We start from the raw sequence: 27,254 nt of genomic DNA on the forward strand, positions 1-27,254 counted from the left end.
ATGGTTGCAATGAGATTAACATTCAGTAAATGTGTTGGGTTCTATCACTTTACTAATAATATCTGACATGAGCACAGCTCCGGCAGAGTCTGCAAAACGGATGGAGGCTCATTGTTTATACACTTTCAACAGCTATTGTCTTCTGTTATCAGCCACTTGTGGGACAGAGGCGGAGAGGCTGCCCGCTGTGCCCGTTTTCCAGGCAGGGAATGAAGTGTGCATGGACTCAAAGGCAGAGACTAATCTGATCCAGAAACAGAAGTGAGCGACTGGCATTGGACAGAGCAGCGAATGTTTATAAAGTGCAAAGTGAGGACCAGATATTATAAAATACAATGTACGGTTGTCACGCCCTGTAATTCCTGCCAGCTCCACGTAATTCACAGCTCGTCACAGACTTAAATTACTTTATTAAGATTAAAAAGTTTAAAATAAATTACAGGGTAAAGCAGGTTCTGTACATCAAGTGCAATGTGGTCTCCATGCGGCGGCAGATCTTCAGTGCTGGCCTATGAAGCCGGAGACGCCATCTGTGGGATCTGAGACTCCGTAAGTGCCTGACACTGCTCACACCCCTCCTCTCATTCTCTAAAAGGGACTTATTGTACCTGCCAATAAGTTCAGTGGATATAAAAAAATAAACAGTACAATCTTAATATATAGCATTAAAAAAAAACGCAAAAACTTATAAAGCATCAAAGCTGTTATGAGGTTCTTGCGCCCAGAGTTGTTTTACCAAGGGGTAAAAAAACTAAACAATTGCCCCAAGTCCATTAGAGCGGGAGACGACCTTTCACTCACCCCCTCCGGTGGGCCAGGTAGATAAGAGACTCTCGAGTTAAATATAGTTTAAAAAAAACATTAAAAAAAAAAAAAGACAATAAACAAAATAGTAGAAATATATCCTTAATTGTATCATCTAAATAACAGCTCCGCGTCCTAGATCTGAATTTATATCAAATTTTAGAGGCCTACTTTTCATTGGGCTCCTGGCCGCTACGGCAATGGAGACGGAACTATTGCGCAATAAAAAAAATACAAAAAAATGGTAAAAGTATAAACCATTCTTTGCAATGGTGCGTGGGCCGAATCACCCGCTCACAGAAGAAAGAACAGATTAGGGTTTAAATGATATTAATAATAAAAAAAAACTTTAAATGAAATAAAACACCCGTATTTCCCAGCTACAGAGCTCTTCGCCCTAAAATAAATAGGCCCCATAATTCTATATCCACAGATCTAGCCAGCGGCCTAATCCAGGCCTGACCCCTAATCCCAGCAATCCAGGATTGAAGCGATCTGATATTCTTCCTCACATCCCTGAGCTGCAATAATCCCGCAGAGTCATCTGTCCCAATTGAAAGTTTGGATTTTTTTTGGTCTCTTGAGAAAACTTGATACGTTGCACTTCTGAGGTAAAAGTCCCCCCTCAGGTGGTTATTGGGGTCCATTACTGTCCTAAATCCTCCCCTGGGTTTCCTAGTACTGTCTATCCTTCCGTGACATTTCATACCATGGATTCTGTAATGGGATGAGAGAGAAGAACAACATGAATGCAATGCCATGGAAACGGGTGTAGATCATCAAATCGACAGTGTCTAGATCGACCACTATAGGTCGACAGTCACTAGGTCGACATGTGCTAGGTCGACAGGTCAAAAGGTCGACATTAGTTTTTCATGTTTTTTTGGTGTAGTTTTCTCCGTACAGTGACCGGGAACCCCAATTAGTGCACCGTGTCCCCTCGCATGGCTCGCTTACCTCGCCATGCTATGGGCAAGGAGACTCGCTCCGCTGCCGCTTCGCTCGGCACAGATTACCGTTCCAATCGTACTCCACGTGGATCGTTAAGTATGAAAAAGGTAAAAAAAAAAGAATTTTTTTTTTGAAAAACTCATGTCGACCTTTTGACTTGTCGACCTAGCACATGTCGACCTAGAAACCCTGTAGACCTTCCAACCCTGTCGACCTAGTGACTGTCGACCTATAGCGGTCGACCTAAACATTGTCGACCTAGACAGTGTCGATCTTCAGACCGGATCCCCATGGAAACAGCTACCTGGGAAACACCATGCGGTGACCACGCACCAGTGCAGCAGCGACTGTCCAGCTATACCAGGAAGGGGGTGGCTGGTAAAGCAGGTTACAGCTAGTGCAGGGACTTTGCCCATTTATCAATATCACATTTGCAGTGTGATCTGCAGAGAGCGATAGCAACTCCCAGATTTATCAAAGTGCACACGCAGGGAACAGGGCCTCCGAACGGAGTCTATTTCTGCGATGTGTTTGGCGTAAAGTGACAATGGGGGTCATTCCGAGTTGTTCGCTCACTAGCAGGTTTTAGCAGCCGTGCAGACGCTATGTCGCCGCCCACTGGGAGTGTATTTTAGCTTAGCAGAAGAGCGAACGGTTTGTATCGCAGAGCGGCTACAAAATATTTTTGTGCAGTTTCAGAGTAGCTCCAGACCTACTCAGCGCTTGCGATCACTTCAGACCATTCAGTTCCTGTTTTGACGTCACAAACACGCCCTGCGTTCACCCAGCCACGCCTGCGTTCACCCAGCCACGCCTGCGTTTTTTCAAACACTCCCTGAAAACTGTCAGTTGACACCCAGAAACGCCCACTTCATGTCAATCACTCTGCGGCCAGCAGTGCGACTGAAAAGCTTCGCTAGACCTTGTGTGAAACTACATCGTTTGTTGCAATTGTACGACGCGGGTGCGCATTGCGCTGCATACGCATGCGCAGAAGTGCCGAGTTTTTGCCTGATCCCTGCGCAGCGAATTAATGCAGCTTGCGAACAACTCGGAATGTCCACCCATATCAGCGGTCTCTGCGCTACTCTATTCTCATTTGGGAGCAAATCAAAAGCATCTGGAACAAAACATGTTGCACTGCAAAGGGGGCAAATACATTATTTTTGTATGAAAGTAGATGCGTATTTATAATTGGTGCAGGATGAGCGGTGCACCTTGGTCCCCGGGTTCAGAGGGGCCCCACACCGCACACACTGCACCAAGCGTTTACTTACCTTGCACCAGCAAGCGAATCCCTTCTCTTCTGTGGCGCCATCTTCTGGAGGAGGAGGGCCCTGCTTGCTGGCACAAGGTAAGATTCAGTGCTTGGGAAGAGATGCCCAGAGGAGAAACTCGCTGGACACAGGTCCCCTCGGGCTTTACGTAATACTCCCCTGCATGCAGGGTAAATACTGGCTGCTTTTGCATGTAGCCCACAAATGCCGGACAGCTTTATTTTTCCACTGCAATTTAGATTTGTGTTAGCCTAGGACACACCCCACCTTTCTGATCTCTCTGCACATGTACATCTGCCCCACCTGCAGTGCAGCATGGTGTTACCCAGGTGCAAAGTTACTGGCTCTAGTTTGCTTTACTGCCAACTTATAATTAGGTCCTAGGGCCGCTACAGCCTAAGACGCACTTACTGCCGCCTAATAGACTGTAACACGCTAATACGCACCTCATCGTAATCCCGTTGCGGAATGGAGAGGCTCGGCGCATCATTTTCTTCATAGACATTGACCGCAGTGTTCACATGACCCATATTAGGCTTTGCTCGCACTTTGGGGAACAGGCTCTGAGGCACCGGACTTGCTTCTACTGACACCTCGTCAGCCTTATTAATTAACTTTGTGTGCTCAGTGTTCTTCTTTTCTTTCTTGCACCTGTAGTGTTTAGGAGAAGGATCATGGTAAAGCATTCAGGTCACACTATAACTCAGGAGTATTCAACATATGGTCCTCTAGCTGCTGTGGAACTACACAACCCAGCATGCCATGCCACAATTTTCTATTAAGGCCTGTTATACCAATGGCGGAGAATGCAGGGATGTGTAGTTGCACAATAAATGGATGGCTGCTACGCCATATGTTGAATACCCCTGTGTGTCAGCGCCATCTTGTGGCAGATTGTCATATTACTAAAGAGGGATCTGCGATAATGATTCCAGCATGCAGATTTCTGACCCCCCCATCACTATACAGGCAGCGGCAACCATGACAGCCCCTGGAGACGCATGCTTGGGGCGGCACATTACCAGGGGCAAGGGACAGGGGTCTCAGAGGGTATATTTGCCAGTCAAGCCGACTACTGTTCAAGTCTCATGAGTGCCTCACCTGGTGGAAACGCCAATAACTGCGCCAAGTAAAGCGACAACAGCAGCGCCGAGCACTGCTCCAACTATGACCAGGATAAGAAGGAAATCTGGGGAGAAGAACATAAGAAGACATTAGGCCCGTTTACCTAGCCTTAGAGAATATTTATTATTATTGTTTGTGTCTATCTATCTATCTATCTATCTATCTATCTATCTATCGCAGCCTATCAATCTAGAAGTGCTCACTGCTGATGCAGTGCAGAATAATATCTGCAGGTAGATATACAGTACCACTATCCTACGCATTTCACCTCCGCCTCGGGTAAACCACACTTGCTTACTTCTTGGACCTCCCCTCCTGGGAGAGTAGTCCCCAATCCCAGATCCCATTCCCTCACTTTTACATGAGATTCATAGGCCCGGCCTCCCGCTGCGCAGTAGTGTAACTCATCATGCAGTGTGAGGCGGGCCCTTGATGACAATTCGCTGCGAAACGCGTAAAAAATATAAAAGGGATCCGGAATACTCCATGAAGTTTGTGAGTCTGTCAGAGTAAGAATGAGTGACGCTTACATCAGTCCACCTTTAAATTTGTTGAAGAAGGAAAAGAAATTTGCCGTAATGGAAAATGCCGCAACCTCGAAGGGTAGTCCAAACTGGTTAATATATCTCAGTCGGGTCCACCAGTTCAGTGTGTAACCAGATTGGGCTATTCTGGAGAATTGGTACATTAGGGATTAGCCAGAGAATGATTCCATTCTGTCTGTTTGATCTTTACATTTGTTACCCCTCCTTCAAGTCTTCTATAAGGTCTGACGTAAAGTAATAATATAATTGGTGGTATAGTAAGATGCTTCACGGAACTATTTATTAATATTTGATCACAGTGATAAACCTGATATTTCAAATAATTGTGTTTTCCTCGCCAAATAACCTAGGCTATACACGATACAAATGTGTGTTCAGATAATAGATAACTTTGATGTTTGATGCAAGTGCTGTCAGGATACTGAAATTGTTAAATGGGCTTCCCCAAATTTCACCCCCCTAGAGGATTATTGCTGGAAATAGCAGTGTAACCCTGATACATTGGCTCCCTAGTTACTTTGTAATTTATTACTTTGGGTCTTGCTGCTGTAACCCGTAGCAACAACGCCGGTATTAACCTTAATTCTTCTGACTGGCTGCAGCAGATCCTAAATGCTGATATAAGACGGTTACATATGTGATATAGGATATATTTCTGTTATAAAACTGATATAAATGACATGTGTCAGATCAGATTATCTGTGAGACCGACTAGTCTAGAACACTGTGGCCCCAAGGACTGCCAGGGTCGAGTTCGCGCGTAAGAGGCGGGCGCGGGTCTATGTGTCAGTACTAGAAACTTACTGTCTTTACAATTCTCTCCCGAGTAACCGAAGTCACATCTGCAAGAAAACCAGGTGAGGGATCGTCAGTGGTGGCAATCATTAAAACAAATGTCAAAAATGCATTCATTTTTTAATAATCAGAAACAAAATTTGTAATATGGTTTGTGCCCCCACTGGTATTTGTGACACCACTGCTCGCCCACTTTTCGGTATCTTCATTACCTTAAACTTCGCCTTTTACTTCTAAACTGCTCATTTCATTTATGTCTGACATTAATCATGAGAGCGAGGGGTCACAGGATCCTTTTATGCGTTCAGTGATTTTATTACATTGCCCATAGGGCGTGATTCCGAGTTGTTCGCTCGTTAGTTTTTTTCGCTACGGAGCGATTAGTCGCAAACTGCGCATGCGCAATGTTCGCAGTGCGCCAAGTAAATTAGCACAAAAGTTTGGTATTTTACTCACGGCGTAACGAAGATTTTTCATCGTTCTGGTGATCGGAGTGTGATTGACAGGAAGTGGGTGTTTCTGGGCGGAAACTGGCCGTTTTATGGGTGTGTGCGGAAAAACGCGGGAGTGTCTGAAGAAACGGGGGAGTGTCTGAAGAAACGGGGGAGTATCTGGGCGAACGCTGGGTGTGTTTGTGACGTCAAACTAGGAACGAAACTGACTGAACTGATCGCAGTGTAGGAGTAAGTCTCGAGCTACTCAGAAACTGCTAAGAAATTTCTATTCGCAATTCTGCTAATCTTTCGTTCGCAATTCTGCTAAGCTAAGATACACTCCCAGAGGGCGGCGGCTTAGCGTGTGCAATGCTGCTAAAAGCAGCTAGTGAGTGAACAACTCGGAATGAGGGCCATAGTGAGCCTAGAAACGCGCCTTTCCGCAAACATGAAGCAGGAAAGTGCAAAACGCGTCATACAATGGGGATCAAATAGGGTTGGTTACCTAAAGGAGAAACAAAAGGGCAGACTAGATGGGCCAAGTGGTCTTATATGTCGTCACATTCTATGTTTCTATGGTTAGGAACAAGGTTGGATTTCTGGCCCCTCCGACCATCCAGGGATACAAGTTCTATGTGTAAGGGAAAGCTTGTGTGTCCCCCATAGAAAGAGGGAATTCCTTTCTCATTATTGTCTCCCTCTAGTGGTGAATTCATGAAACAGGTTCCTTGATGGATTAACCAGATCTATCAGTAATGAAAGATGCTCAAACGTCTTCCACGGTGGCTTCTGAGCTCTTCTATCGGATCGCCTTTAGTGGCCCATTTATCAATAATCATATTTGAGGGCCGCTGTCGGAAATGGAGGACGGTCTCTCCTTCCTACTGTACATGGTGGGGGTGATACGAAATATTTGTAGGTATCCCCCGTAAGCGCCTGTTTTCGGAGAATATGCCGCAAATATTTAATGATAAATGGGCCCCTTAGTGTACAAAAATGTGTGATACATCCGTTAAATGTAGGTAAACAAAAAATATTCTAGATACCAGCCGGGTGTACCAGTCCCTACGTGGAAATAGCTTCATTGTATAATGTTTTACATGTGAATATAATACTGCCATGTTCGCTGTTCGAATTAGAACATTAAAATATTATTAGATGTTGCTCAGACAGGCAGCATTCTATATGACTTACAGTGTACTGTACAGCGCTACAGTGTATGACGGCGCTATACATAAATGTCAATAATAATCTTAGTAATGTGAGCTGGGGACTTGAACTTGGAACATCAAACAGAGATTTTGACTGCATGAGTCGACCTTTGATGTGTCGACTATTTTCATGTGTCGACCAGTTGTCCATGTCAGTGTCGACCAACAGTGGTCGACCTAATGACTGTCGACCTTAACATTGTCGACCATTCATACCGGAACCGCGTTGTATCACTGTGTGTGTTAGATGTGCGCGGTAGCGTAGTATCAGTATTGTCTTACTTTGTGCATTTCTCCCCTTGGGTTTTATAACCAGCTGTGCAGGCACACGTGGGGATGTCGCTGGGGGAATTTTGCATGCAGTATTGCCCCTCAGTACTGCCACACGTGGGGTTACACTCTGCAACACACAAAACAACAAAACAGTTAATTTTGTTATATACTAATCAGATTATTACACGGGATCAGTAACACTGTCGGGTTAGTACACGGGATCAATAACACTGCCGGATTATTATTACATGGGATCAGTAACACTGTCGGGTTAGTACACGGGATCAGTAACACTGTCGGGTTATTATTACATGGGATCAGTAACACTGTCGGGTTAGTACACGGGATCAATAACACTGCCGGATTATTATTACATGGGATCAGTAACACTGTCGGGTTAGTACACGGGATCAGTAACACTGTCGGGTTATTATTACATGGGATCAGTAACACTGTCGGGTTAGTACACGGGATCAATAACACTGCCGGATTATTATTACATGGGATCAGTAACACTGTCGGGTTAGTACACGGGATCAGTAACACTGCCGGATTATTATTACATGGGATCAGTAACACTGTCGGATTAGTACACGGGATAGTAACAATGCCGGGTTATTATTACACGGGATCAGTAACACTGTCGGGTTATTACATGGGATCAGTAACACTGTCGGGTTATTACATGGGATCAGTAACACTGACGGGATAGTACACGGGATCACTAACACTGACGGGATAGTACACGGGATCAGTAACACTGTCTGGTTAGTACACGGGATCAGTAACACTTCCGGGTTATTACACGGGTTCACTAACACTGTCGGGTTATTACATGGGATCAGTAACACTGTCGGGTTATTACATGGGATCAGTAACACTGACGGGATAGTACACGGGATCAGTAACACTGTCTGGTTAGTACACGGGATCAGTAACACTTCCGGGTTATTACACGGGTTCACTAACACTCTCGGGTTATTACACGGGTTCACTAACACTCTCGGGTTATTACACGGGATCAGTAACACTGTCGGGTTGGTACACGGGATCAGTAACACTGTCGGGTTGGTACACGGGATCAGTAACACTGCCGGGTTATTACACGGGATCACTAACACTGACGGGATAGTACACGGGATCAGTAACACTGTCGGGTTAGTACACGGGATCAGTAACACTGTCGGGTTGGTACACGGGATCAGTAACACTGCCGGGTTATTACACGGGATCACTAACACTGACGGGATAGTACACGGGATCAGTAACACTGTCGGGTTAGTACACGGGATCAGTAACACTGTCGGGTTAGTACACGGGATCAGTAACAATGCCGGGTTATTACACGGGATCACTAACACTGACGGGATAGTACACGGGATCAGTAACACTGTCGGGTTGGTACACGGGATCAGTAACACTGCCGGGTTAGTACACGGGATCAGTAACACTGTTGGGTTAGTACACGGGATCAGTAACACTGTTGGGTTAGTACACGGGTTAGTACACGGGATCAGTAACACTGCCAGGTTATTACACGGGATCACTAACACTGACGGGATAGTACACGGGAGCAGTAACACTGCCGGGTTAGTACACGTGATCAGTAACACTGTCGGGTTAGTACACGTGATCAGTAACACTGTCGGGTTAGTACACGGGACCAGTAACACTGTCAGGTTAGTACACGGGATCAGTAACACTGTCGGGTTAGTACACGGGATCAGTAACACTGTCGGGTTGGTACACGGGATCAATAACACTGTCGGGTTAGTACACGGTATCAATAACACTGTCGGGTTAGTGGGTTAGTACACGGGATCAGTAACACTGTCGGGTTAGTACACGGAATCAGTAACACTGTCGGGTTATTACACGGGATCAGTAACACTGTCGGGTTAGTACACGGAATCAGTAACACTGTCGGGTTATTACACGGGTTCACTAACACTGCAGGATTAGTACACGGGTTCACTAACACTGCCGGATTAGTACACGGGTTCACTAACACTGCCGGATTAGTACACGGGTTCACTAACACTGTCGGGTTAGTACACGGGATCAGTAGCACTGTCGGGTTAGTACACGGGATCAGTAACACTGTCGGGTTAGTACACGGGATCAGTAACACTTCCGGGTTATTACACCGGTTCACTAACACTGTCGGGTTATTACATGGGATCAGTAACACTGTCGGGTTATTACATGGGATCAGTAACACTGACGGGATAGTACACGGGATCAGTAACACTGTCTGGTTAGTACACGGGATCAGTAACACTTCCGGGTTATTACACGGGTTCACTAACACTCTCGGGTTATTACACGGGTTCACTAACACTCTCGGGTTATTACACGGGATCAGTAACACTGTCGGGTTGGTACACGGGATCAGTAACACTGTCGGGTTGGTACACGGGATCAGTAACACTGCCGGGTTATTACACGGGATCACTAACACTGACGGGATAGTACACGGGATCAGTAACACTGTCGGGTTAGTACACGGGATCAGTAACACTGTCGGGTTGGTACACGGGATCAGTAACACTGCCGGGTTATTACACGGGATCACTAATACTGACGGGATAGTACACGGGATCAGTAACACTGTCGGGTTAGTACACGGGATCAGTAACACTGTCGGGTTAGTACACGGGATCAGTAACAATGCCGGGTTATTACACGGGATCACTAACACTGACGGGATAGTACACGGGATCAGTAACACTGTCGGGTTGGTACACGGGATCAGTAACACTGCCGGGTTAGTACACGGGATCAGTAACACTGTTGGGTTAGTACACGGGATCAGTAACACTGTTGGGTTAGTACACGGGATAGTACACGGGATCAGTAACACTGCCAGGTTATTACACGGGATCACTAACACTGACGGGATAGTACACGGGATCAGTAACACTGCCGGGTTAGTACACGGGATCAGTAACACTGCCGGGTTATTACACGGGATCACTAACACTGACGGGATAGTACACGGGAGCAGTAACACTGCCGGGTTAGTACACGTGATCAGTAACACTGTCGGGTTAGTACACGGGACCAGTAACACTGTCAGGTTAGTACACGGGATCAGTAACACTGTCGGGTTAGTACACGGGATCAGTAACACTGTCGGGTTATTACACGGGTTCACTAACACTGCAGGATTAGTACACGGGTTCACTAACACTGCCGGATTAGTACACGGGTTCACTAACACTGCCGGATTAGTACACGGGTTCACTAACACTGTCGGGTTAGTACACGGGATCAGTAGCACTGTCGGGTTAGTACACGGGATCAGTAACACTGTCGGGTTAGTACACGGGATCAGTAACACTTCCGGGTTATTACACCGGTTCACTAACACTGTCGGGTTATTACATGGGATCAGTAACACTGTCGGGTTATTACATGGGATCAGTAACACTGACGGGATAGTACACGGGATCAGTAACACTGTCTGGTTAGTACACGGGATCAGTAACACTTCCGGGTTATTACACGGGTTCACTAACACTCTCGGGTTATTACACGGGTTCACTAACACTCTCGGGTTATTACACGGGATCAGTAACACTGTCGGGTTGGTACACGGGATCAGTAACACTGTCGGGTTGGTACACGGGATCAGTAACACTGCCGGGTTATTACACGGGATCACTAACACTGACGGGATAGTACACGGGATCAGTAACACTGTCGGGTTAGTACACGGGATCAGTAACACTGTCGGGTTGGTACACGGGATCAGTAACACTGCCGGGTTATTACACGGGATCACTAATACTGACGGGATAGTACACGGGATCAGTAACACTGTCGGGTTAGTACACGGGATCAGTAACACTGTCGGGTTAGTACACGGGATCAGTAACAATGCCGGGTTATTACACGGGATCACTAACACTGACGGGATAGTACACGGGATCAGTAACACTGTCGGGTTGGTACACGGGATCAGTAACACTGCCGGGTTAGTACACGGGATCAGTAACACTGTTGGGTTAGTACACGGGATCAGTAACACTGTTGGGTTAGTACACGGGATAGTACACGGGATCAGTAACACTGCCAGGTTATTACACGGGATCACTAACACTGACGGGATAGTACACGGGATCAGTAACACTGCCGGGTTAGTACACGGGATCAGTAACACTGTTGGGTTAGTACACGGGATCAGTAACACTGTTGGGTTAGTACACGGGATAGTACACGGGATCAGTAACACTGCCAGGTTATTACACGGGATCACTAACACTGACGGGATAGTACACGGGATCAGTAACACTGCCGGGTTAGTACACGGGATCAGTAACACTGCCGGGTTATTACACGGGATCACTAACACTGACGGGATAGTACACAGGATCAGTGACACTGTCGGGTTAGTACACGGGAGCAGTAACACTGTCGGGTTAGTACACGTGATCAGTAACACTGTCGGGTTAGTACACGGGAGCAGTAACACTGCCGGGTTAGTACACGTGATCAGTAACACTGTCGGGTTAGTACACGGGACCAGTAACACTGTCAGGTTAGTACACGGGATCAGTAACACTGTCGGGTTAGTACACGGGATCAGTAACACTGTCGGGTTGGTACACGGGATCAATAACACTGTCGGGTTAGTGGGTTAGTACACGGGATTAGTAACACTGTCGGGATTAGTACACGGAATCAGTAACACTGTCGGGTTAGTACACGGAATCAGTAACACTGTCGGGTTATTACACGGGTTCACTAACACTGCAGGATTAGTACACGGGTTCACTAACACTGCCGGATTAGTACACGGGTTCACTAACACTGCCGGATTAGTACACGGGTTCACTAACACTGCCGGATTAGTACACGGGATCACTAACACTGTCGGGTTAGTACACGGGATCAGTAGCACTGTCGGGTTAGTACACGGGATCAGTAACACTGTCGGGTTAGTACATGGGATCAGTAACACTGTCGGGTTAGTACACGGGATCAGTAACACTGTCGGGTTAGTACATGGGATCAGTAACACTGTCGGGTTAGTACACGGGATCAGTAACACTGTCGGGTTAGTACATGGGATCAGTAACACTGTCGGGTTAGTACACGGGATCAGTAACACTGTCGGGTTAGTACACAGGATCAGTAACACTGTCGGGTTAGTACACGGGATCAGTAACACTGTCGGGTTAGTACATGGGATCAGTAACACTGTCGGGTTAGTACACGGGATCAGTAACACTGTCGGGTTAGTACATGGGATCAGTAACACTGTCGGGTTAGTACACGGGATCAGTAACACTGTCGGGTTAGTACACGGGATCAGTAACACTGTCGGGTTAGTACACGGGATCAGTAGCACTGTCGGGTTAGTACACGGGATCAGTAACACTGTCGGGTTAGTACACGGGATCAGTAACACTGTCGGGTTAGTACACGGGATCAGTAACACTGTCGGGTTAGTACATGGGATCAGTAACACTGTCGGGTTAGTACACGGGATCAGTAACACTGTCGGGTTAGTACACGGGATCAGTAACACTGTCGGGTTAGTACACGGGATCAGTAACACTGTCGGGTTAGTACACGGGATCAGTAACACTGTCGGGTTAGTACACGGGATCAGTAACACTGTCGGGTTAGTACACGGGATCAGTAACACTGTCGGGTTAGTACACGGGATCAGTAACACTGTCGGGTTAGTACACGGGATCAGTAACACTGTCGGGTTAGTACACGGGATCAGTGACACTGTCGGGTTAGTACACGGGATCAGTGACACTGACGGGTTATTACACAGGATCAGTGACACTGTCGGGTTAGTACACGGGATCAGTAACACTGTCGGGTTAGTACACGGGATCAGTGACACTGACGGGTTATTACACAGGATCAGTGACACTGTCGGGTTAGTACACGGGATCAGTGACACTGACGGGTTATTACACAGGATCAGTGACACTGTCGGGTTAGTACACGGGATCAGTAACACTGTCGGGTTAGTACACGGGATCAGTAACAGGAGTATGAAATATAGTCACAATTGGCGTTAGCAGAGTTCTGAGCATTGCCAACATCGGTCTGTTTGTTACATCGGCCAAAGCATCCAGCACCGATCGCTCCTCCCACCGGAAGCACCATCCTTTTAAACTCTAAGCTCCTCCCATCAGCTCTATTCTGACTGGCAGGTGTCAAACCACTCTCCCCCACGGCACCCCACCCGGCTCTGACACCTCCCACCTAAGATCCACAATATACAATTGCAGATCTTGAAGTAGAGACAGTTCCACCTCACAACATCATGGGATGCAAACATATAAAGGCAATACTTCAGGAGAATGTCAGAAAGTGTTCCAGACATTATAGAGAGTGTGCTGATGTGATAGAGGACACAATTTCAGTGATAGGGGGAGCTGTATCAAGCCTTGGAGAGAGATAAAGTGGAGTCGTTGCCCAAAGCAACCACATCACCACCGTCAGTTATCTAGCACAGTCTATGAAATTATAGATGCTGATGTGGTTGCTATAGGCAACTTCACTTTATCCCTCTCCAAGGCTTGATACATTTCCCCCCTCAGAGAGAACATTTACATAATGCTGCACTGAGTGGGGTGAGGACGTACTGTGGAGGATAAGAGGCGTATCGTCACCAAATCAAACGTTCCGCATTTTTGTAGAAGTGACCTTCGGTACTGTCTGAGAAAAGCTCTGTCGGTTGTTGTTCTGCAGCAGTGTTCCTATGCACATGTCCTATAGGCCTGGTTCTGAGTCATAAGGGTAAATTTACTAAGATGGGAGTTCTATTTAAGATGAGATGTTGTCCATAGCAACCAATCAGATTCTACTTCTCATTTATCTAGCACCTTCTAGAAGATAATACCTGGAATCTGATTGGTTGCTATGGGCAACATCCCATCTTAAATAGAACTCCCATCTTACTAAATTTACCCCATAGTCGGTGGAGCAATGTTTTTCATCTGTGCATGTGCCTGAGTCATACCACGCAATGGCGGCACTAAAGGGGTGCAGGCAGTGGCGTAACTACTGCCCCCGCAGCCCTCGCGGTGGCTTGGGGGCGAGGGGCTGCGGGGGCGCCGCCACTGATTTAGAGCAGATTGACATGCGGACGAGCGTCCGCATGTCAATCTGTTGTCACTAACCCTCCCTGCGTCTCCGGCGGGTCTAATAAAGGAAGTGCCGTTCATGAGCTCTGATTGGCTCACGAACCGGCACTTCCTTTAACAGACCCGCCGGAGACCCAGGAGGGACCCAGGAGAGGTGCGCGCTGTGCCCTCCTTGTCCCTCCTTCACAGCAGCGGGGGAGCGCGGTGGGGCACTGAGGGAGCATATGTGGCACTGAGGGGGGTGTATGTGTACCTGGCACATGGGGGGGGCTATGGGGGGCTATATTTGGCACTGTGGGGGAATATCTGGCACTGGGGGCATATGTGGCACTGGGGGGGGGGGGGGGGTATGTGTGTACCTGGCACATGGGGGGGGCTATATTTGGCACTGGGGGCATGTGAGTACCTGACACTGTGGGGGAATATCTGGCACAGGGGACATATGTGGCACTGGGAGCACAGCCTTAGCAACAAGCACTTCCCCCTAGCAACGAGCATGACACCCAGTGCATGAAACCCCTGGCAACGAGCATGACACCGAGTGCATGAAACACCTGGCAACGTTCATGACACCCTGAGCATGAAAACCCCGGGCACCGTGCATGGAACCAAGAGCATGAAACCCCTGGCAACGAGCAGGTAATTTAAAAGTAATTAGAAGCCTTACTGTAGGACTTAATATGTAATGGGCATTACGGTGTGTGGCATAATGTATCACGGACATTGCGGTGTGTGTCATAATGTGTCACAGGCATTACGGTGTGTGGCATACTATATCACGGGCATTGTGGTATGTGGTATAATGTCTCAGGGTCATTGCAGTGTGTGGCATAATGTATAACGAGCATTGCGGTGTGTGGCATAGGGTATAACGGGCATTGCGGTATGTGTCAGGCATTAATGTGTGTTGTATACTATATTACGGGCATTGTGGTATGTGGTATAATGTCTCAGGGTCATTGCGGTGTGTGTCATAATGTGTCACAGGCATTGTATGTGCTATAATGTATCAGGGGCATTGCAGTGTGTAGCATAATGTATAACGGGCATTGCGATTCCTGTCATAATGTGTCACAGGCATTACGGTGTGTGGTATACTATATCACGGGCAATGTGGTATAATGTCTCAGGGTCATTGCAGTGTGGCATAATACATAACGGGCATTGCGATGTGTGGCATAGGGTATAACGGGCAGGGCATTGCGGTATGTGTCACAGGCATTACGGTGTATGGTATACTATATCACGGGCATTGTGGTATAATGTCTCAAGGTCATTGCAGTGTGTGGCATAATGTGTCACAGGCATTGTATGTGCTATAATGTATCGGGCATTGCAGTGTGTGTCATAATGTATCAGGGACATTGCGGTGTGTGTCATAATGTGTCACAGACATTGTATGTGCTATAATGTATCAGGGGCATTGCAGTGTGTAGCATAATGTATAACGGGCATTGCGATTCCTGTCATAATGTGTCACAGGCATTACGGTGTGTGGCATAATGTGTCACAGGCATTACAGTGTGTGGCATAATGTGTCACAGACATTACGGTGTGTGGCATAATGTGTCGGGGGCATTACAGTGTGTGCATATTGTGTCGTGCATTACTGTGTGTGGCATAATGTCTAAGGGCCATTGCAGTATGTGGCATAATGTATACTGGGCATTACTATAAGGAGGAAAAATGACAAATAATGTAAGGGGCATGAATCAGGATTATTTTTCTTTCCTGTGGTGGCCAACGTATGGGCGTGCAGGTTGCAAAACTGGGGTATAAGGTAGTCTTTTCCTGCAATGCCACGCCCATTCCAACAAAGCCACACCCCTTTATGTGAAGACACACCCATTCCAACGAAGCCACGCCCCCTTTTAGTCGCTTTAATAGTGCCAATTATGGGGGATGGGAGATGGGGGATGGGGGGGGGGGCGCCAAAGAATTTTTGGGCTTGGGGGGAAAATTTCTAGTTACGCCACTGGGTACAGCTGCACCTGACGTGTCACCCCTCAGAGGTGGTGACACCAAAACAACGACTCCTCTGCGGTGACAGGAGCCGTGTGCTGCGGTGTGACATTCTCCTGCAGTGCCCGGCTCCTGTCACAGTAAAGGAGTCGTCAGTGCAGCCAGAATATCTGGGGCATACTTACCTACTCTCCCGAAATGGGCGGGAGGCTCCCGAAAATCGGGTGACCCTCCCGGCCCCGCGGAAGAGCAGGCAAGTCTCCCAATTTTTAAGGGGCCCCCCTGCCCGGCCGCCCACTTAGTGAGTAAAGTGGGCGGTCCGGGCAGACGATGACGCGATTCTTGCTGAATCGCGTCATCATAGCAACGCCCCATGCTGTATAATGCCGGTAATCACGGCATTACATAGCAGGGGGCGTGGCTCAAATCATGTGCCGCAATAACCCCACCCATGTTCCGCCTCTGCCCGCCCCTGTTCTGCCTCCGCCCCGCCCCCTATGTGTGTCATAATGCTGCCCCGCCCCCCTGCTGAGCCGACCTGGCTGCTCTCTCCCGGAGAGAGTAGCCAGGATGTCGGCATGTATGATCCGGGGTCAACTCACCATTTCTGGGAATGCAGGCGTTACCCTGCAGAAGCCTATGGGCTTCTTTCTGCAGTTTGCCCTGAGAGGGATTCAGTTGGATCCCTCCCAGCATGTGACTGCGGCGAATGGTGAATGGATGGCCGTGGCTGCGTCCAGCTCAGAATCAGCCCCTTTGAACGGAAACAGACCCTGATGTCTGAGAATTTAGGGGGGGCATATACTAAGCAGTCATAAAAGTGGAGAAGTGAGCCAGTGGAGAAGTAGCCCATGGTAACCAATCAGCTGCTTTGTATAGTTTTATAGTATGCAAATTATAAATGTTCTGTCAATGCTGATTGGTTGCCATGGGCAATTTCTCCACTGGCTCACTTCTCCACTTTTATCACTGCTTAGTACATCTCCCCCTTAGTCTTGTCCAATCAGGGCCGGTTCCGGGGCTTCTGACACCCCGGGCGGCATTAGGGGGTGTGGCTTCACACAGGGGGCGTGGTCAGTTACGCCCCCTGTACTGTTGTAGGATGTGCTGTGCGCGATAACGTCATCGCGCACCGCACAGCAAAGGTCCTCTCCACGAAGGTAAACTAGACGCTAAGCGTCTAGTTCCCTTCGTGGAGAGGACCTTTGCTGTGCGGTGCGCGATGACGTCAACGCGCACCGCACATCATTACAGTGAAGGTCCTCTCCAGGAAGGGAAACTAGACGTGTAGCGTCTAGTTTCCCTTCACAGCGGGCAGCCCACGAAGGGAAACTAGACGCATAGCGTCTAGTTTCACTTCACAGCGGACAGCGGGCCACGGCAGCGGGGGGCACCACAGCAGCAGCGGATCTTGCCATGGTGCGGCGCCCTCCGGATGGCGGGGCCCCGGGCAAAAGTCCTGCTTGCCCGTGGCAAGATCCGCTACTGTGTCCAATGTACAATATTATTCAGTCACCCTCATTGTCTCATCGTCATGGTCTTTATAATGAATGTCCTCATACCTCTGCAGGAGGTGTAGACAGGTGACGAGGAAAACCTTCCGGCTGTACATGTGCACAGAGCCGACTGCCCATCCTCAGCCAAGGAACATGTGGTCGTTACCTCATCACAGTAAAATCCAGCGCTGCAGAGCGTTGCATCTGGGAAAAAGATATCACTTCCGTAAATAAAAGGAGAAAAATGACTTGTGTGTAAACATCTCTAAAGGGTAAAATCAGTGATATCGCAGCTTCAACGTTTGCTGCCATTCCTCTATGGGGGATCATTCAATAAACTGGGGATTGTCATACTGGCTCACCCGTGGACTTCAGGGGTTCAAAACGAAAATATTCCTTTCATTTCTTTCCTGTTATGATGTAAATAGGTTATCAGCATAAAGCGGCGGTTCCCGGGACGCAACCGCAGGACGCGTTTCATAAGTTTTCTCCCACGAGCTCAGGTGCAATCTGGAGAACCTGGGGCATTTGGTGAGGGAAATGTAGACAACCATTGGTGACCCCCACTCTGGGAGGAACATGGGGGGTATATATGTTGTTTTTCTCTGGACAAGTCAGTGTATATATACCACAGGTACAGCTATCAGGTGCCTACACCAGGGGCAAGCGTGTGGGGCACTGTAAAGAGGCCGTTCACCTTTCCATCATAAGGCGAGACGTAATAGAGTCCAAATTTGCCGGAGGTGCGGAATGTTCATGGTTTTGCCTTATAAAAGACTGCCGCTTTAAATGTCCGGTATACCGCACCCCCCGGCAAATTCGTAGTACGCCATCACATCTCGCCTATAGTGTCTGCTGCCTGGCTCAAGGATACAAATTTGAACCAATCAAGGTAAAGCAAATCAACTTAGTTTCTAGGAATGGAGGGAAAGCTTGGGGGAGAAAAGAGGGGAAGAGACAAAAGAGAAGAAGAAAAGAGAGATCAAGACAGATTGGAGACAGAAAGGGAAAAGAGGGCTGTGCGGTAGAGGGGGAGAGAGAGATGAGGGGTAGAGATAGATGGAGGAGAAAGGGGGGTAGAGGGGAAAAGAGATGGAATTAGATAGGGAAAAAGAGAGAGTGAGAGAGAGAGAGAGAGAGAGAGAGAGAGAAAGAGAAAGAGAGAGAGAGAGAGAGCGGGAGAGAGAGAGGGAGATGAGGAAGAAGATGTGAGAAGGGCAAAAACATTCATTAACGTTTCTCGTTATATTATATGAAGTTATAGCGGTTTATTCCTATTCCTTATATGCAATTTCCATACGCAAATAATGGATGTGTGAGAGGTGTTTGTATTTCGTTACATTTTAAATGGAAAATGCACCAATTTATTACTGTCAGGTCACTATTCTCTCTTGTGTATATGACGCTACATTACACTATTACATTGTGTACAAATAGCGTAATGTGACTTTAGCATTTACCACTAGCACTGTTGCTATCATTGGCTAAGTATACACATTTATACGCAAGACACGAATAATTTGGGTTTGGGGTTGGATGTATATGGGGATACGAGTGACTCGCCCTAGATACGTAAGACCACTTTTTCTCTTGGACAATTTCCTTACGTGTATGATTGAAGAGTGAAACGCGTGAAACTCCAAATGAGGTCAGATATGTATATGCCAAGGGCTGATGACGTCAAGTCAATGCTCTGCAGAGGACAGTATGTACACAATCTGCAGATTGTTACTGTAAAAGTAATATGGACATTCTGCAAAAACACGATGTGTCTGGACTGAGTAGGGTTCCTGGCTGATGTCAGAGGTAACATAGTAACATATATAAAGGGCCGACATGTACCGCCCAAGGGTGCAAAAGTACATATGCACCTAGGGCCCTGACAGGTGAAACGCGTCACGCTCACACACAGAAGTGGGCTTCATAGCTGCTGCACGTCCTGGTACTATGGTTTCCCCACAAGACTAAGTTCTTACCTCTGTATGTTCCAATCGTGGAGTTATTAGCAGTAATATATCCCGCTATCACGCTGGAAACTTCAGACGCAGTTGTAGCTCCCTTTGTGAATATCTGAGCTACTTTGACGGAAACTGTATCCGTACTACGCCTGCTTCTGGTCCGAGCTGCAGGAGAAACTAACCTGAAATACAAATTAACGTTATCAGCAAGGCGAGGAATGGGAGAGTGTCAGCTCTTCTGCTGGGAAAGAGTTTAAGAGATAATTTCAACTAAAATGTATATTTTTTTTTTAATTAACATTCTCCTTAAGTTGCACAACTAATGGGAGTCCACCGTCTCTGTGCCCTCAGGGGCCGATGTACTAGGCCTTGATAAGTGATAAAGTGGTGAGAGATAAAGTACCAGCCAATCCGCTGCTAGCTGCCATGTCACAGGCTGCGCCAGAAAAATGAGTTGGTTGGTACTTTATCCCTCTCTACGTTATCACTTTTCAAGGCTTAGTAATGACCAGGGGCGTCACTAACCTATAGTGCACCCAGTGCAGCAGCGGTCACAAAAGGGGCGTGGGTTCATGTACGGGGGTGTGGCATAATGGGAGGGGCGTGGCTTCATGTACGGGGGTGTGGGTTCATGGGAGGGGCATGGCTAAGCCTCCCGATAACCGTTTTCGGCTCTCCATGGCTGCCCCCGCGGACTGGCGTGCCTGCAGTGCTGGCGTAGGAATGGTGACAGGAGCCGTGTTGCTGCATGTAATATGTTACTGAGCAGGGAGCCGGCACTTTGGTGTCACCCTTCGGCAGGCCGCACCCCCCTTGTGACGCCACTGGTAATGACCACACAGTCTGTAACATGACAGAGGCTGCTACTTTATCTCTCTCCAAGCGTTGATACATTTCCCCGTAATGAAATAAAGAACATAAAGTCTGCACTTACTTCATGTCCAATATAACAGTTTCCTTATATCCTGTAGAATTCTTGAAACAGTCTTGAAACTGTGAACATAAGATAAATATTTCAAGACAATGTACGGACAATCATTCTTCCTTAATACAGGAGTAAGTGATCCTGCAGAGGTGACTGGTAGTGCATACATACATACATACTGTACATACATACATACATACATACATACATACATACTGTACATACATACATACTGTACATACATACATACTGTACATACATATATACTGTACATACATACATACTGTACATACATACATACATACATACTGTACATACATATATACTGTACGTACGTACGTACATACATACATACATACATACATACATACATATATACTGTACATACATACATACTGTACATACATATATACTGTACATACATACATACTGTACATACATATATACTGTACATACATATATACTGTACATACATACATACTGTACATACATATATACTGTACATACATACATACTGTGCATACATATATACTGTACATACATACATACTGTACATACATATATACTGTACATACATACATACTGTACATACATACATACATACATACATACTGTACATACATATATACTGTACATACTGTACATACATACATACATACATACATACATACTGTACATACATATATACTGTACATACATACATACATACTGTACATACATATATACTGTACATACATACTGTACATACATACATACATACATACATACATACTGTACATACATATATACTGTACATACATACATACATACTGTACATACATATATACTGTACATACATACATACATACATACATACTGTACATACATATATACTGTACATACATACATACATACATACATACATACTGTACATACATACATACTGTACATACATATATACTGTACATACATACATACTGTACATACATACATACATACTGTACATACATATATACTGTACGTACATACATACATACATACATACATACATACTGTACATACATACATACTGTACATACATATATACTGTACATACATACATACATACATACATACTGTACATACATATATACTGTACATACATACATACATACATACTGTACATACATACATACTGTACATACATATATACTGTACATACATACATACATACTGTACATACATACATACTGTACATACATATATACTGTACATACATACATACTGTACATACATATATACTGTACATACATACATACTGTACATACATATATACTGTACATACATACTGTACATACATATATACTGTACATACATACATACTGTACATACATATATACTGTACATACATACATACTGTACATACATACATACATACATACTGTACATACATACATACTGTACATACATATATACTGTACATACATACATACATACTGTACATACATACATACTGTACATACATACTGTACATACATACATACTGTACATACATATATACATACTGTACATACATATATACTGTACATACATACATACTGTACATACATATATACTGTACATACATACATACTGTACATACATACATACATACTGTACATACATATATACTGTACATACATACATACTGTACATACATATATACTGTACATACATACATACATACATACATACATACTGTACATACATATATACTGTACATACATACATACATACATACATACTGTACATACATATATACTGTACATACATACATACATACATACTGTACATACATACATACTGTACATACATATATACTGTACATACATACATACATACATACATACTGTACATACATACATACTGTACATACATATATACTGTACATACATACATACATACTGTACATACATACATACTGTACATACATATATACTGTACATACATACATACATACATACATACTGTACATACATATATACTGTACATACATACATACTGTACATACATATATACTGTACATACATACATACTGTACATACATATATACTGTACATACATACATACTGTACATACATACATACTGTACATACATACATACTGTACATACATACATACATACATACATACTGTACATACATATATACTGTACATACATACATACTGTACATACATATATACTGTACATACATACATACTGTACATACATATATACTGTACATACATACATACATACATATATACTGTACATACATACATACATACATACATACTGTACATACATATATACTGTACATACATACATACATACTGTACATACATACATACTGTACATACATATATACTGTACATACATACATACATACTGTACATACATACATACTGTACATACATATATACTGTACATACATACATACTGTACATACATATATACTGTACATACATACATACTGTACATACATACATACTGTACATACATATATACTGTACATACATATATACTGTACATACATACATACTGTACATACATACATACATACATACTGTACATACATACATACTGTACATACATATATACTGTACATACATACATACATACATACATACTGTACATACATACATACTGTACATACATATATACTGTACATACATACATACATACTGTACATACATATATACTGTACATACATACATACTGTACATACATATATACTGTACATACATACATACTGTACATACATATATACTGTACATACATACATACTGTACATACATACATACATACATACATACATACTGTACATACATATATACTGTACATACATACATACTGTACATACATATATACTGTACATACATACATACTGTACATACATATATACTGTACATACATACATACATACATACTGTACATACATATATACTGTACATACATACATACATACATACTGTACATACATACTGTACATACATATATACTGTACGTACGTACATACATACATACATACATACATACTGTACATACATACTGTACATACATATATACTGTACATACATACATACTGTACATACATACATACTGTACATACATATATACTGTACATACATACATACTGTACATACATACATACATACTGTACATACATATATACTGTACATACATACATACTGTACATACATATATACTGTACATACTGTACATACATACATACTGTACATACATACATACATACATACTGTACATACATATATACTGTACATACATACATACATACATACTGTACATACATACATACTGTACATACATACATACATACATACATACATACATACTGTACATACATACATACTGTACATACATACATACTGTACATACATACATACTGTACATACATACTGTACATACTGTACATACATACATACTGTACATACATACATACATACATACTGTACATACATACATACATACTGTACATACATATATACTGTACATACATACATACATACATACTGTACATACATACATACATACTGTACATACATATATACTGTACATACATACATACTGTACATACATATATACTGTACATACATACATACATACATACATACTGTACATACATATATACTGTACATACATACATACATACTGTACATACATATATACTGTACATACATACATACATACATACTGTACATACATACATACATACTGTACATACATATATACTGTACATACATACATACATACATACTGTACATACATACTGTACATACATATATACTGTACATACATACATACTGTACATACATATATACTGTACATACATACATACATACATACATACATACTGTACATACATATATACTGTACATACATACATACATACTGTACATACATATATACTGTACATACATACATACATACATACTGTACATACATACTGTACATACATATATACTGTACATACATACATACATACATACTGTACATACATACATACTGTACATACATATATACTGTACATACATACATACTGTACATACATACATACTGTACATACATACATACATACATACTGTACATACATATATACTGTACATACATACATACTGTACATACATATATACTGTACATACATACATACTGTACATACATATATACTGTACATACATACATACTGTACATACATATATACTGTACATACATACATACTGTACATACATATATACTGTACATACATACATACTGTACATACATACATACATACATACTGTACATACATATATACTGTACATACATACATACTGTACATACATATATACTGTACATACATACATACTGTACATACATATATACTGTACATACATACATACATACTGTACATACATATATACTGTACGTACATACATACATACATACATACATACTGTACATACATATATACTGTACATACATACATACTGTACATACATACATACATACTGTACATACATACATACTGTACATACATACATACTGTACATACATATATTACTGTACATACATACATACTGTACATACATACATACATACATACTGTACATACATATATACTGTACATACATACATACATACATACTGTACATACATACATACTGTACATACATACATACTGTACATACATAATACTGTACATACATACATACTGTACATACATATATACTGTACATACATACATACATACTGTACATACATATATACTGTACATACATACATACTGTACATACATACATAATACTGTACATACATATATACTGTACATACATACATACATACTGTACATACATATATACTGTACATACATACATACATACTGTACATACATATATACTGTACATACATACATACATACTGTACATACATATATACTGTACATACATACATACATACTGTACATACATACTGTACATACATATATACTGTACATACATACATACATACTGTACATACATACATACTGTACATACATATATACTGTACATACATACATACATACTGTACATACATATATACTGTACATACATACATACTGTACATACATATATACTGTACATACATACATACTGTACATACATATATACTGTACATACATACATACATACATACTGTACATACATACATACTGTACATACATACATACTGTACATACATACATACTGTACATACATATATACTGTACATACATACTGTACATACATACATACTGTACATACATATATACTGTACATACATACATACATACTGTACATACATACATACTGTACAACATACATACATACTGTACATACATACATACTGTACATACATATATACTGTACATACATACATACATACATACTGTACATACATACATACTGTACATACATACATAACTGTACATACATACATACATACTGTACATACATACATACTGTACATACATACTGTACATACATATATACTGTACATACATACATACATACTGTACTACATACTACATACATACATACTGTACATACATATATACTGTACATACATACATACTGTACATACATATATACTGTACATACATACATACTGTACATACATATATACTGTACATACATACATACTGTACATACATATATACTGTACATACATACATACATACATACTGTACATACATACATACTGTACATACATATATACTGTACATACATACATACATACTGTACATACATATATACTGTACATACATACTGTACATACATATATACTGTACATACATACATACTGTACATACATATATACTGTACATACATACATACTGTACATACATACATACTGTACATACATATATACTGTACATACATACATACTGTACATACATACATACTGTACATACATACATACTGTACATACATATATACTGTACATACATACATACTGTACATACATACATACTGTACATACATACATACTGTACATACATACATACATACTGTACATACATATATACTGTACATACAATACATACATACTGTACATACATATATACTGTACATACATACATACATACTATACATACATACTGTACATACATACATACTGTACATACATACATACAGTACATACTGTACATACATATATACTGTACATACATACATACATACATACTGTACATACATACTGTACATACATATATACTGTACATACATACATAACATACTGTACATACATACATACTGTACATACATACATACTGTACATACATACATACATACTGTACATACATATATACTGTACATACATACATACTGTACATACATATATACTGTACATACATACATACTGTACATACATACATACTGTACATACA

The 27,254-nt window shown here is 42.9% G+C and overlaps 1 protein-coding gene across 1 annotated transcript in view; it reads right to left on the reverse strand.

Annotated features, from left to right (window-relative positions):
• Positions 1 to 390: 390 nt before the first annotated feature.
• Positions 391 to 27,254, reverse strand: part of MUC13 (mucin 13, cell surface associated) — a 33,621-nt gene continuing 6,757 nt past the window's right edge. Inside the window, exons 2-9 of the mRNA XM_063932228.1 lie at positions 20,884 to 20,942; positions 19,968 to 20,131; positions 18,058 to 18,195; positions 7,425 to 7,542; positions 5,507 to 5,544; positions 4,134 to 4,221; positions 3,479 to 3,683; positions 391 to 1,521 (exon numbers count right to left, since the gene is read on the reverse strand). Of these exons, the coding sequence (XP_063788298.1) occupies positions 1,480 to 1,521; positions 3,479 to 3,683; positions 4,134 to 4,221; positions 5,507 to 5,544; positions 7,425 to 7,542; positions 18,058 to 18,195; positions 19,968 to 20,131; positions 20,884 to 20,942 (852 nt within the window). The 3' untranslated portion in view covers positions 391 to 1,479. The remainder of the gene's footprint in view (positions 1,522 to 3,478; positions 3,684 to 4,133; positions 4,222 to 5,506; positions 5,545 to 7,424; positions 7,543 to 18,057; positions 18,196 to 19,967; positions 20,132 to 20,883; positions 20,943 to 27,254) is intronic.

This window comes from Pseudophryne corroboree, chromosome 7, assembly GCF_028390025.1.
Source record: "Pseudophryne corroboree isolate aPseCor3 chromosome 7, aPseCor3.hap2, whole genome shotgun sequence".
Lineage (NCBI taxonomy): Eukaryota > Metazoa > Chordata > Amphibia > Anura > Myobatrachidae > Pseudophryne > Pseudophryne corroboree.